Below are 13895 nucleotides of genomic sequence, written 5' to 3' on the forward strand. Positions count from 1 at the left end.
CAATCCATAGATTCATCAAAACAAGCAAACTATGCAACGAAAACAGAATCTGTCAAAAAGAGAACAATATGTAATGATCTGGACAAACGCAATACTTATCTAACTCCAAAAATTATGAAAAAAATAGGAAAACATGGGAAATTTTTATATCAATAATGTTCAAAATATTCATAATTTTATCTCGTTCCAGTGAATTTAAACAATTCTGCTACTACGCGCAAAAGTTTCAGTTTTTCCACATAATCAAATCAACTATCAACCAAATCATCCCAAAGGCTTTACTTGGCACAAACACTAATTTAAGCACAAAACCACAACCATAAAATTAGCATAATTGTGTGCACATAGAAAAATAGAAAATAAAAAGGGGGAATGAAGATAACTATTGGGTTGCCTCCCAACAAGCGCTATTGTTTTACACCCTAGCTAGGTGTAGTGCATAGTTTCAAGTTTTGTCATCCTTCATTTTTGAATCATGGGATACATGTTCATCAGGAGGCTTTTCAAAAACAATGGGGAACACATCATTAACCAAAATTTTAGCACTATTAAGGCAACTTTCCTCAAATCCTTGTCGGTTCCCTTCTACTATCCAAGAATATTGCTAATTAATACCATTGAAAACTTATTGGATAATGTGTATAGGAGGAACTTCCTTTTTTGGTATTTTCATCAAAAGTATGATTATCACGAAACAAATACCTCAACAAATAATCTTCATCATATAAAATTTCATCTATAACAGGACGTTCATGGCTCATATTATAAAAATCAAAGCTCTCTCTAGCCTCACGTACTATATAACCATATTCATTCATAAGGATAAGGGTAGCTATCTTTTTAGCCTTAGGGTTATTTATAACATGTAATTCATAGAACAATCTCTACAAAGTGGAGTGAGTACGCAAAAAACTTCTCTCAAGTTTAAGAACAAAGTGCTAAAATAGCTTTGGCGTAACTCTTAGTTCTTTTTAGAATAGGAATGTCATCACAAACCAATGCCCCCGTACAATTAAAAAAATCCTGAATAACACTTTTTCCTATGATATTCCCACTACAAAAATCTTATAATCCAAATTTGTGGGAATTTCAACTTTGGGGATTTTACCATCCTCACTTTTTTCGATAACAACTCAGACATGGTAACGACTTCAAGCAAGCAAACAAAAATATTTTTGTGTTTTTGTAAAACTATTTTAGAAGTGGGGAAGATGAAACAAGAGGCAAATGGCAAATGAAAGTAAGAACAAGTAGATGGTAGTTTATGCAAAGGTACTTGATAGGTTTTGGTGATGTTTCCCCAGCAACGAAGCTAGAAATTCTTCCTCCTACTTGTGAGCTGCGTTGGGATTTCCTCGAAGAGGAGAGGATGATGCGTTACAGTAGAGATAAGTATTTCCCTCAATTAAGAACCAAGATTATAAATCCAGTAGGAGAACCATGCGAAACCTCGTTAACAACACCTACACACGAAAGAGCAAATACTTGCACCCAATGCGATCAAGGGGGTTGCCAATCCCCTTCGTGGTTTTTTGCAAGGATCAAATCTGATAGTGATAGATAGATAAATAAAACGCAAAATAGAATAATGGTAAATAAATTGTAACAAGGTATTTCACTGGAGGCTTCTCTCTGGAACATACGATGGGTAAACAAATTAATGTAGGGCAATTGATAAAAAAGCGCATAGTTATGACGATATTTAAGGCAATGATCATATATATAGGCATCCACCCCAAACAAGTAGATCGGCTCCTGCCTGCATCTGCAACTATTACTCCACCCATCGACCACTATCCAGCATGCATCTAGAGTATTAAGTTCATGAAAAATGGAGTAACGCCTTAAGCAAGATGACATGATGTAGACAAAGTAAATCCAATCAATATGAATAAACCCCATCATTTTCCCCTTAATGGCAACAATACAAATATGTGTATTATCCCCTTCTATCATTGGGATATAGATCACCGCAAGATTGAACCCAATGAAGCACGTCTCCCATTGCAAGATAAATCAATCTAGTTAGCCAAACTGAACGGATAGATCGGAGGGAAATACAAAGCTATAACAATCATGCATAAAAGAATTTAGAGAAGACTCAATCAATATTCATGAATAATCTAATCATAAACCCACAATTCATCGGATCCCAACAAACACACCGCAAAACAAGATTACATTGAATAGATCTCCAAGAACATCGAGGAGAACATTGTATTGAAGATCAAAGAGAGAGAAGAAGCCATCTAGCTACTAGGTATGGACCCATAGTCTATGGTAAACTACTCACACATCATCGGAAGGGCAGCAATGTTGATGTAGAAGCCCTCTATGATCGATTCCCGCTCCTCATATTACCGGAAAAGGCCTCCAGATAGGATCACGGAAGAATAGAAACTTGCGGTTGCGGAAAAAGTATTTTGGGTGGCTCTCTGATGTATTGGGGATATTTGGGAATTAATAGAGGAGGAATCAGGTCAAGAGGTGCCACGAGGGGCGCACAAGCCTGAGGGGCACACCTCCTGAGCTTCTCGCTCCCTCGTGACCCATCAGGTCTTCTCCCGAACCTTCTTGGGTCCCATCTAGTCCAAAAAAATTAATCCAAAGTTTTTTCTTCATTTGGACTCTCTCTGATATTGATTTTTTGAAAAACCAAAAACAAGCAAAAAAATAGAAACTGGCATTGGGCACTAGGTTAATAGGTTAGTACCAAAAAATAATATATTATTGCATATAATTGCATATAAAAGATCCAAGATTGATACTATAATAGAATGGAACAATCAAAAATTATAGATATGTTGGAGACATATCATGTACTCACCAACATCCTCTGGATCGACAAAATACTTTAGAATGTAACACATACATGTCCTTGGTTGTATTTCCTTCTCATGGAAATCCTTTCGGCATCCATCCTGTCATATCTCATAATTGAAATATGTGCTAATTGCTAGTATAACTTGAGCCGACTTTATGTGTCGCTACAACGAGACAATCTCACCGTTGTCAACTCCTTGAATTTGTTATAAGCAAAAAGCATTTTTATCTATATCAGTTTATAGTTCCATTAATATTTTTTAGACTTCAAGTCTTCCGGAGGGTTTATCAAGATCTAGTATTGAATCATTTATATGGATACTATCTTGGATTATTTTGGCATTTAGCCAATTACAAAGTCAGAGCCCATCAACTACCTTGTGCATTGTAAGTATACTGTTGTCTGACGACAATATATCGGCTGCCTACCTATGAGGTTTGCATGAGTTTTGCCTACTTGGTTCAACTGCAAGTTCGATCGAAGTCCATGCATCTCATGTAGAGGCTTTCGTATCAGTTGGAGTAGCAAACTCTGAAATTAGTTCCATGGTTTATTTCCTTTGACCTGATGATGAGATAATGTTATCTCATAGAGTTGCACTTCCCTACCACTCACTCTTTTGGAAGAGACATTTTCTTAAAAAATCATGCCGCTCTATATGGCAAACCTTTTGCCTCAGCATAGTGATGGAGGAATGCCCAATAATTTGGGATAACCTACAAAGTAGTATTTGTCTAATTTGGAATAGGTTTGTAAACACTTTACACATGTCTTATTTTCCAAATGTTAAGAAAAGATAAAACATGGTTGGGCGTACCATACCATGACATCATTTCAACATATCTGATGGCACTCTTCTCAGTGTAAAATCACAGTCTCCAAAGCATTACTTTAAAAGAGATAATGGCAAAATTATTTATATCACTTTGATCTTACCATGTCATATAATGTTTGATTACATCTTATCGGACATTCCACTCACAGTGGTGTTCCGGGAGGTGTAAGTTATGAAACCTTTTCACAACTCATCAGACATTCGCTAAACTTCTAACTTAGATATTCCTTTCCGCAATCTAATTTCAGAAACATAATTTTCTTGTTACAATAATTTCTACTTAATTCTGAAAACCTTTTGAACTATTTCAAAAAGATCTAGACTTATGCCTCATTAAGAAAATATTCACATATCTACTTGAGTCATTACTGAAGATAGATAAATTTATTGCTAGTAACAATACTTATTGGACTACACACATCAAAATGCATGATTACTAGTATGTTTGTTGCTCGTTCCTTATGGTCTGTGAAGCATATTTTAGTTATTTTACTTTTGGATGACTTGCAAGTGTTAAATGATTCATAATCAAATGACTTCAAAATCCATCAACATGGAATTTCTCCATGCGGGTTTCTCCCATGTGACAAAAATGCAGTGCCACACATATGTGGTATTTTTTTAGTCTTACGACATTTAGCGTCATTGTTATGGATGTATTATATTATTATCAATATTCATAACATACATCACATTCATGATGGAAGCTTGGCCCTTATTTTATTCATAACACTGACCAACAATTGTTCTCTTATGAACAACCTTCTTGCAACAAAACATTTTGTAATGGGCTAGAGTGTATGAAACTCTAAAACGAATTTCGAAAATATATGCAGAGGTAATATGCCGACGGAAAGTATCATAACTTTTACTATGTTCCCAACGTGTATCAAACACTTCATTACTGGCTAGTCTATTAGTTAGGCCGTACTAGTTCTTGCGTCGAGTGGCAATAGAATGCAATCAAATAGGTGTCCTTTGGTTAACTTTTAATCATAATACCCTAGAATCAGTGACTAACAGTTTAATCATAATTCCCAAGAATTACTACTTTGACCAGCCTCTTATACATCAATAACTTGTATGCTATTCATACCTGGTCTGGACCTTCCAGTCTTATTTCCTTTTGCCTTCACACTTCTAATAGTTTTACTTTTGATATTTCTCTCACTCACAGAAGAGACACCCAACCTTTAAGAGTGGATTTAGACCTGGATTTCCTAGGCGTGTAAGTCTCACTAACACCCTTCAGACTTGTAATTTCTCTTTAAGTTGTTCTTTTATTCACCATCATCACATGACTAGTGTCCTTCATGATCCCATCTTTCACCAATCTAGTCCGTAGTGAGCACTTCACTAATGCTGCAAACAAAAATTGCTTTGGATATCTCATATCTTTTGGCCTTTGTTTCTACCTGGAAACTAATTTTCAGTTCCATAAAAATCACATGACTATCCCGGACATTTGAAGTTCGGGTCTCATGGAAACAAGCATATTGCACTTGCCCGTAACGGAATTCTAGCTTTTGGGTTGAAGGGCGAGAGCCACTTCATCCACAACATTAGCGAGAGAATACCAAAAGCATGTGATAGGACAAAGTCCTTCTCGACACTCTTGAGGACAATCCTCACATTACGTTACCAATCACAAAGTATTAACCAGATAAATAACAGCTATTCAATTCCAACAGGGAAGGTGGAAACGCAAGCCATTATTCTACAACTAATATGCAAATTATACTTAGGCTATGTTTAGTAATTAATTGCACTTAGAGATTAAACATTTAACTCTAAAGTGCACTCCCACTCAAATCAATATCTCTCATAATTGATTTTGAGTGATACAAGACCCATTTATCAATTCAATGATGTGGACATCACCGATGACGAGAATTTCAATCGGTAGGCCAGCTTGCCAATCACATCTCTATGTGACTCTTGTTCATCTTTCGATGGGAATGTTCAGAGCTCAGTACTATCGTTCCTGAACATTCAAGACAACCAAGTGATCTCGCTGCGAGGTCTACCTCACCCGCCTCATACTCTCGATTCGTCTGTACTCATGTGGACAAGGCACACCCCAAAAAGATACATATTTCAGATGGTGCTACTTCATATATTTAAGTGAGAGATCACCCTAATAAAGAGCGACTACGGTGCAATCAAAAGGGTGCAATAAAAGGGGATAAACATCTCAAGCAATTCATAATAGCATGATATGGTATAGGCCTTTTTGATGGAGGAGTTTTATTTTCTTCGCCTTTGGCATTTGTGTCAGTGTCCACCTTCGCAAAACTTGTCACCGCCTATAAGATGCATCAAATAATATTGCTATCACAATAGCTGATTAAATTAATGCAATACAACAAGGTCGATACGCAGGTCATTAAAGTAACAATCATCTGGCTCTAGCCATCATGATAAATCATGAAAAGCAGGCCAGGTTAATTAATTTACATCGTATAGCCTTCTCACATATACTCCCATTAAATAAGACGAAGACTATACCATATCACATGCCTCCCTGTAAAACCAATTTAGACGCCTCTAATCGGTTTGTGCAGATTTTATTTTATGCAACTTATAGGGTTTTGAAACAAACCGCAGCTACCAACATTCATCATCAAGTATGATTATTCAAGTTGCTAGATTAACTTTGTGGGAAGTATGGAACATGAGATAAAAAATTCTCGAGCCCCATAGTGATCATACGCAAGAACCCCGTGCAGATCTTATCTGCATTGCCCTTTAATCTGTGAAACATCTATCAACTAGCATACTCAAGAGCATCATGGAAGGATCGTGGATTGCCAGAACTCTGTAGCAAAAAGTCCACCATGTCATCAAGAATAGAACTACACAAATTCAAGGGAAACAACAAGAACATCAGGTAATAGATTTCATCTACTACTCACACAAATAATTTTTAGCAATAGATCTCATCTACTAAAAATTATATTGTGCAATACCCATACATATCATGTATTCTAGATCGTAACATGCATCTACGCATAGCACGACTCTTGATGCCACTTTAGGGTCACGCGGCAGAAAACAATATTTTCCTACCTACGCACCAGCCTAGGACCACTATGAAGATGCATACAAGGTTTGAGATGATCGTTACCAACTCATAGTGCAATGGAAGTGGAGTTAGAGAAGATCGTCAATCCAGATCCTCGCAGCTAGGATTTTATAACCTCCCAACCGTGATGATGTTCTCCCCCAGACAGTCCCTCGGGCGGTCCCTCGGATAGCCCTTTGGGAGGCCCTTAGGCAGAACCTCCGACGGCCCTTCGGGAGGCCCTCAGACAGAACCTCGGGTAGTCCCTCGGACAACACCTCGACATGTCTCTCAAACTAAGATCGAAACTAAGACCTCTCTACCGGGTTGCACACATCTGGTGTCAACTATCCGGCAGGGCTTTGCCGTCCAGAACTAGGACCTACCGACGACTAGATAGCCTTTCGACGTACAAAACTATTTCGCAATGAGAGAGATAGAAAGCCAGATCATTGCATTGCATGTGTTGAGAGAGAACTTGAGTGAAATGGAGAGCTCTCTCCACCTCTATTTATAGTGGGAGGCAAGGGGTAGAGGCTAGGGGAAAAGATCAAAAGAGCCTTGGAAATTTCCCACCTAAAGCCACAAAACGGGGCACCTCCCCATGACATCACCCACTACTTTAGGGTAACCACTACTTTAGGGCACGGATGACATCACCCACTACTTTAGGGAACGGGTGACATCACCCATGACATCATAATCCCACGATTCATGGGATCTTGTCCCCTCAGACTGGGACAAGTTTCCCCACGACCATTTAATCTAGAAAAATTCCCGAAGGTCAGGAACATTTTTGGCACCCCCTAAAATAATTCTGGACATGTTCCGGAACATTTGGTGTGTTGTTTTTATCTCCGAAACACTTCTGGTGACTCCAAAACATTTTCGGTTTTCTCTGAAAAGTTTATTTCGTCTTCGAAACTTTTCCGGTAACATTCTCTCGGACTCCATGTCTGTTACTATGCAGATAGATGACCAGTAAGTGTGTGACCCTATAGGTTTGGTGAAGTATAGACATGACCGGAACTCTTTCCGATTAATGATCAATGGCGGAACCGTGGACATCCATATTGACCCCTATACCCACATGAATGAATATTTGAGTGAACTTGTATTCACCAAATGTTGTTCCTGCTGCTTCGCGATATGCTACAAATACCTGAGATGAAATTTAATGGCATCTCCGTGAATCAACAACCTGTTCACCATGCCAGTTTTCTCGTTAGTGGTTTTGTTCTCTTTTCTTGTTCCCGTGTTTCAGTATCCTTGTGATCAAGTCACATTGTGTCTAGCCAAACGATGATGGATACCATAACACCAAGAGGGCTCAAAGAATATATATCCATCGTTATAGGAGCAAATCCCAATCTTGAGCTATCAAGTCACTTGTGATACTTTTCCATGAACCCAAAAGCCGCTGTAATAGACACCCTGTTACGGATGACGTTTAACAAAACCCCAAAGTTCATGAAGCAAGCATGAAGGAACACAATACTCTCATGGTCTTAGGAATTATGAAAACGCTAACTTCTCTGTGTTATAAAACCATTAACTCATGAGCGATGTATCTCATAGCATAACATCAATATGGGTTAATTCAACACAAGTGTTCTTATAACATTGTGTCCTCGAACTTGCCGGCATAGTCATACCCATGATCAGGAAAACATGACCATCCTGCAATGCTTGAGCTGGTCTTAGAGGCACGACTAGGAATATTTATTTTTCGTTTATTATTCTACATGTGCATATGGGTTTCCCTCTGAGACATTATGGATATACAGACTCAAGGACCGTTGCAATTATAGCATGGAACATAAATTTGGAGATAAATAGTAGCTCTTATAACTGCCGCTAGGCCATATCTACTACCCTTATGGATTGATTATTTTTGGTGGACATGCCTAATATGTGCTCTTATGTGCATGGTATCATTGAGTATCAAACTGTACTTTGCTACCTTTAGCCTGATGCACTATTTTTGGAGCATCACTAAGGAGGAACGCTGACAAAGACATGAATTGATACACGAACCTAGGTAGATATTTATGTTGTCTAATAAATTGGGCACACCTTTAATACATTTTTAAATCGTCCCACCTTTATGTCTTCACGCAACACCATCGTGTTGTTTCTCGTACAACATCATGAAATATTTCAAGGGATTTACTTATGTCTTGAGTGTGTCTGAGGGGTGTTCTTTTCTCCATCCCTTATATGTCAATTATTTATCTGTTTCATTGTGTGAACATGAAATATCCCTTATATTGTGTGTTATGACATGGTCAATTTGTGAACCGGTGACATGGTCAACTGGTCATCTCCCTTTATATTCTGACTTGGTGCCTTTTCCCATGCATATTGTGTGATCTGACATGGAGTCCCCCCCTCCCCCCACACACTTCTGTTTTTGTCACCCTCCGCCACTAAATGGAAGGGAGCTTGGGGTTTCATTGTTCGTTACGAGTATGGCGAGGTTCATGTTGCGACTACAGGGAAGTTTGATCATGTTCGTAGTCCACTACAAGCTAAAGCAATGACGTGATTAAAAGCAATGTGAGGTGTTGTGAATCTTGGAGGAATCATGTTATTTTCGAGTCCGATTACCAGGTCCAAGTTGAAGCTCTCAAGTCAAGGGAGTATGATTCTACAAAAGTAGAGGGTCCCCGTGCGCAAGGGACGTAGCTTATATGCCATATGAACTTTGCAAAATTCAATTTTGTCTTTTGTCATCGGAAGTGTAATAAGCCTGTATTAATTGATGCACCATTCGATTGCTCTAAAAGTCAAAACTATAAGAGAGGGCCAGACATTATACTCCAATTCTCCCTCATGTCTATGCTTCTTTGAAGTTTATGACGTGGGAAGCGGAAGCGGAAACAGGCCGCAATTATTTATTATGTCTACTAGGTTTTGACTCTGAACCTTAGATGTGAGATGATGTGGGCCGCAAAATCTTTCTTTAATATTGCATTGGCAAAGTCTTGAACTCAATAATGCGTTGGCACGATGCAGCCAACTAATCCAAAAGTTTAAACTGTGAGAGATGACCGTATATTATACTCCAACGGTCTGCGCATCTACTCGCACAACACGGGCTGAAGGTTGTTCTGCCGCTCTTAGTTTTGGCACATGGCGGTGCCCCCGATATTGTTATTGGTTTCGTGAGTAGCGATATGCAAAAAAATATGGCTAGGATCAGTGGAATTAAACCCATTAAGCTACGCGTGAAGGGCGGCCAACCAGCTATGCCATGTGGCGTAAACTGGTTGGCCGCAGTGAAAATCTTTTGGAATTCTTTTTAGATGAAGGTATGAATTATTTTTTAAATGTATTTTTTAAATTTTTAGATGAAGGTGAGGACCTTTGGTATTTTTAAATGAAGGGTTATGCAAAATGGCACTCGCGGATAGGCTGCGGTGGTATTTTTTTCTTTTTTACTTTTTTTTTCTGATGAAGGTGAGGATTTATTAAGATATTTTTTTAGACAAAAGCGAGGACTCTATATATTTTTTTAAATAAAAACATGCACATATAATTTTTTTCTCAAGCGGCGCCACAGAGTAACGCCCCAACCACTAGTATATTTTATTTGTTTCGTAAAAGGAGAATTCCAGACAATTCGACCGCACGACCGAACCGTCCAGATTCAGCCGTGGGCCTAATTCTTCCCCAATTCTAAAAGCTCCCCGTCTCTAGACATCAGTTTCGTACGCTCAGACGACGCGCAGATCCGAGGAAAGAAAAGCAAATCGTGCCCAACCAAACCCTAGCCCCCTCCCCAGCCCATGGCGAAGTTCGGCGAGGGCGACGCACGGTGGATCGTGCAGGAGCGCGCCGACGGTGCCAACGTCCACAACTGGCACTGGGCGGAGCGCGACTGTCTCGACTGGTCTCGCGCGCTTCTCTCCAAGCTCCTCGCGGGCCTCCCCGTCCTCTCCGGAGAGGGCGGCCTCACCCTCCGCACCACCACCCTCGACAAGCTTGATGGCGAGGCCTACGTCAACATCCGCAAGGGCAAGGTCATCCCAGGGTACGAGCTTTCCCTCACGCTCGCCTGGGAGGCCGATGCCACAACGGAGTCGGGGGTCGTCAAGGTCACCGGCACCGCTGAGGTACCCTACCTCGCTGACGAGAACGCCGACGAGGACCCCGAACTCCGCATCACTGTTCGCGGTGACGACGGCCCCCTCGCGCGCCGGGCCAAGGATGCCTTCATCGCCCATGGCAAGCCTCTGGTCATTGCGAAGATCCGGGATTATGTCGCCGCCATGGCGAATGGTGGCCCCGCCAAGGACGAGATAGATTCTAAGAAGATTTCCACCAAGGCCGCCCCGGCGGCCGGTGGCGCAGCTGTTGCTCCTGCTCCTTCAGTGAAGGTGACAGCAGCGCCAGTGCAGGCGCCAGCAGCTAAGGAGAAGAAGGCGAATGGCAAGGATAAGGAAGGATTCAAGACTATCGAGATGACAGAGAAGTTCAACTGCCGCTCCAAGGACATCTATGAGATCTTGATGGATGAGAACAGGTGGAAGGGTTTCACACAGAGCAATGCGAGGATCAGCAAGGATGTTGGTGGGCAGTTTAGCCTCTTTGATGGGTCCATCACAGGTGTTAACGAGGAGCTGCAGGAAGGGAAGCTGATCGTGCAGAAATGGCGGTTTGGGAGCTGGGCTGATGGCGTCCATTCTACAGTAAGTTCTATGCTTAAAGACATCATTATGGTATTGTGCTTGCTTGTGTTATGTAGTTTTACCGCTCCACCGTTCGGTATTTGATAGGGATCCATCTGTTCGGTATTTGATAGGGATGCATGAAATCGGCTCACGCTGAACCAAGTTAGCTTAGGCTCATCTAACAATGAATGAACAAGATTGGATGTTTGATTATATGAATTATTACTTCCATACAGTTAGACGCGCTGGTAAGAACGGGCCATCTGTGAATTCTAGTAATAAGCATAGAACTTGAGCTGTTGACTATTTACAGTTAATTTACTTTTCACTCCTTTGTACCTCCTGCCAAGTACCATCTGTGGGTAGCACCATGTTCAGCAAAAATGGGCATCTCTAGTATGGCATTTGAGGTTGATGTAATTCAGCATATGATCAGTACTATTTTGTTTTTATGATGAGAGGAGAGATTTTCATATATCGTACCAATTACCATGGAAATCTTCGCAGATTCTAGCCTTGTAGCCTTGTAGGTGGACTGAATGCTAGGCCTTGTGTAAGGAATGTCTACCTGTTGCCATAGAATTTTAGTCTGTTACCAGCAATGTGGAGTGATCCAAGGACTAATGAGTCCAGTCTACCATTTTTAGAAAATGAGTCCTAGCTAGAAGAATGGTTTCACTTCATATTGTATCTTTTTTTTTTTGCAATGAACTACTAATGCTGACCTTATACTGTATTAATACTGATTCAATTTGGGCGGTGTAAATTCTTGGGAACGAGATCCTCTGACTTATCAAGGGATGTCAGAGTAGCCACAGTGGCCGCCTAACATTCCTTCCTTGCAGATGTATCTCCATGCCGTAATATGCATATGGTTATTTGCCTACTTGCTCCATGTCTCTTTTCCTAGCTGCCTTACTAATGATACTAGTGCTTAATATGCTTGGCCAGCTGATATTTTTCATCTTGCTAGTGATGTTCTGTAGATATAAAACGTCACATTTTTCGTTCAGGAACATAACCTCATTGTGCTGTAATGCAGGTCAGGTTGGTGTTTGATGAGCCTGAGTCAGGAGTGACAATAATAAAGCTCAAACAAACTGATGTGCCAGAGGAAGACAGGTACTTCCAAGTTATTTGTGCTTTAAACTTTTGAATTGGTTAATCTATATACCGGTTTCGGCTCTTGTATATGAAAGTCCTGTGTTGCCATTTCCTACTGCAGGTATGGGAACTCAACCGTGGTGGAGAACACCGAGAGAGGCTGGAAAGAGCTCATCTTCCAGAGGATACGTGCAGTGTTCGGTTTTGGGGTCTGAAAAAGCATCTTTGACATCCAACTTCAATGAAGTCGATCCTGCCTTTTCATGGCTATCCATGTTTTGCTGTCTTAGTTTATTCGATGCTGATAGACACACAAAACTTCGTGAACTTCCGGGAATTGAAAAATACGTGTTACCTTGTACAGTATTCATCACGCTGGGTTGTGCTTCGAAGTCGTCACTCCTGAAAGTTTTGGCTTGTGACTCATGTAGAGGCCGGCGAAAGATGGTCGCTGAGTGACTATTCTTTTTGTTCCTTGCGTTTGTATGACATGGTACCAGATAAATTTTATTGAAGGTTCTAGTTCTACAAGCACCACTGCGAGTGCTGCTTTGCCAAAATGTCGTGAAAAACTTCGAAAATAAGTGCGTGCGCGCGTTGACAACATAAGATTTCATTATTAAGTCCACTTTAAATTCCATCCTCGACCTATCGACACAGTTTCATGTTACCATCAAGATGAGTTTTCATTATAGACGATTTGAAGGTTTTTGCGCGACGTTGCATCATACTTCGCAAAAATGTAGAACATAATTGGTGGTTTGCTCTACCGTTGACGTGAGCGCGGAGGGAGTCGAGATGACGTTGGCTCTAAGACATAATCGCCATGGAGGAGCACCTTTTGTCTTCTCCTCCTGTGATGGCATGTCCGATTCGGTGGGGTGGTTGTGTCCGATTCGGTGGGGTGGTTGGCAAGGTTAACTTAGTGGTGTTTCTCTAGAACGGAAGAGGAGTGGCCACGTTGCCTCGGAGGGCAGGAGGCGGTAGCACCCACGATGATTGAATCCCTCTTTCATCGCAACTGGTGGTCCATCAAGAAGAAACTCTCCGGTCAAGGGCATTTGTAGGTCATCGCAGCCACGAGGTCGACCGTGCCGGCTAGAGCTCCTTCACGCTCTGAGGTCAACCGTGCCGGCCATTGCTCCTTTCTGCTCTGAGATAGTCACACGCCGCTTAACCTTTGTTTTTGTCGTCCTCGACGTCTAGTGGACCGCTGTTCGCGGCCACGGTGACTAGTAGTAGATGCCATCGATGGCCACCTTGCAACTTTGCGCGGACTATGAGCTCGCCGCCGCATTGTCCAACAGGTGCTCGGCGACGCTCGATCTTCATCATCTTTGCATCATAGGCGCAACCCCACCCCATCTCTGCCCTTGATGTCTTCTCAATGAC

General features: G+C 41.1%; 1 protein-coding gene across 1 annotated transcript; it reads left to right on the forward strand.

Annotated features, from left to right (window-relative positions):
- The first annotated feature begins 10407 nt into the window (after positions 1–10407).
- Positions 10408–13025, forward strand: LOC119336928 (activator of 90 kDa heat shock protein ATPase homolog). Its single transcript, XM_037609018.1, has 3 exons — positions 10408–11417; positions 12442–12521; positions 12625–13025. Exons 1-3 carry the CDS (start codon positions 10515–10517, stop codon positions 12716–12718), a joined length of 1077 nt encoding a protein of 358 aa, XP_037464915.1. The 5' UTR covers positions 10408–10514; the 3' UTR covers positions 12719–13025.
- Positions 13026–13895: the final 870 nt, after the last annotated feature.

This window comes from Triticum dicoccoides, chromosome 7B (genome assembly GCF_002162155.2).
Source record: "Triticum dicoccoides isolate Atlit2015 ecotype Zavitan chromosome 7B, WEW_v2.0, whole genome shotgun sequence".
NCBI lineage: Eukaryota > Viridiplantae > Streptophyta > Magnoliopsida > Poales > Poaceae > Triticum > Triticum dicoccoides.

Excerpts from the sequence above, each read along its gene's own strand:
- LOC119336928 (XM_037609018.1), top strand. The coding sequence starts at position 10,515 with ATGGCGAAGTTCGGCGAGGGCGACGCACGGTGGATCGTGCAGGAGCGC. Across the intron at positions 11,418-12,441 it reads CTGATGGCGTCCATTCTACA|GTCAGGTTGGTGTTTGATGA; the intron begins GTAAGTTCTATG and ends GCTGTAATGCAG. Across the intron at positions 12,522-12,624 it reads GATGTGCCAGAGGAAGACAG|GTATGGGAACTCAACCGTGG; the intron begins GTACTTCCAAGT and ends TTCCTACTGCAG.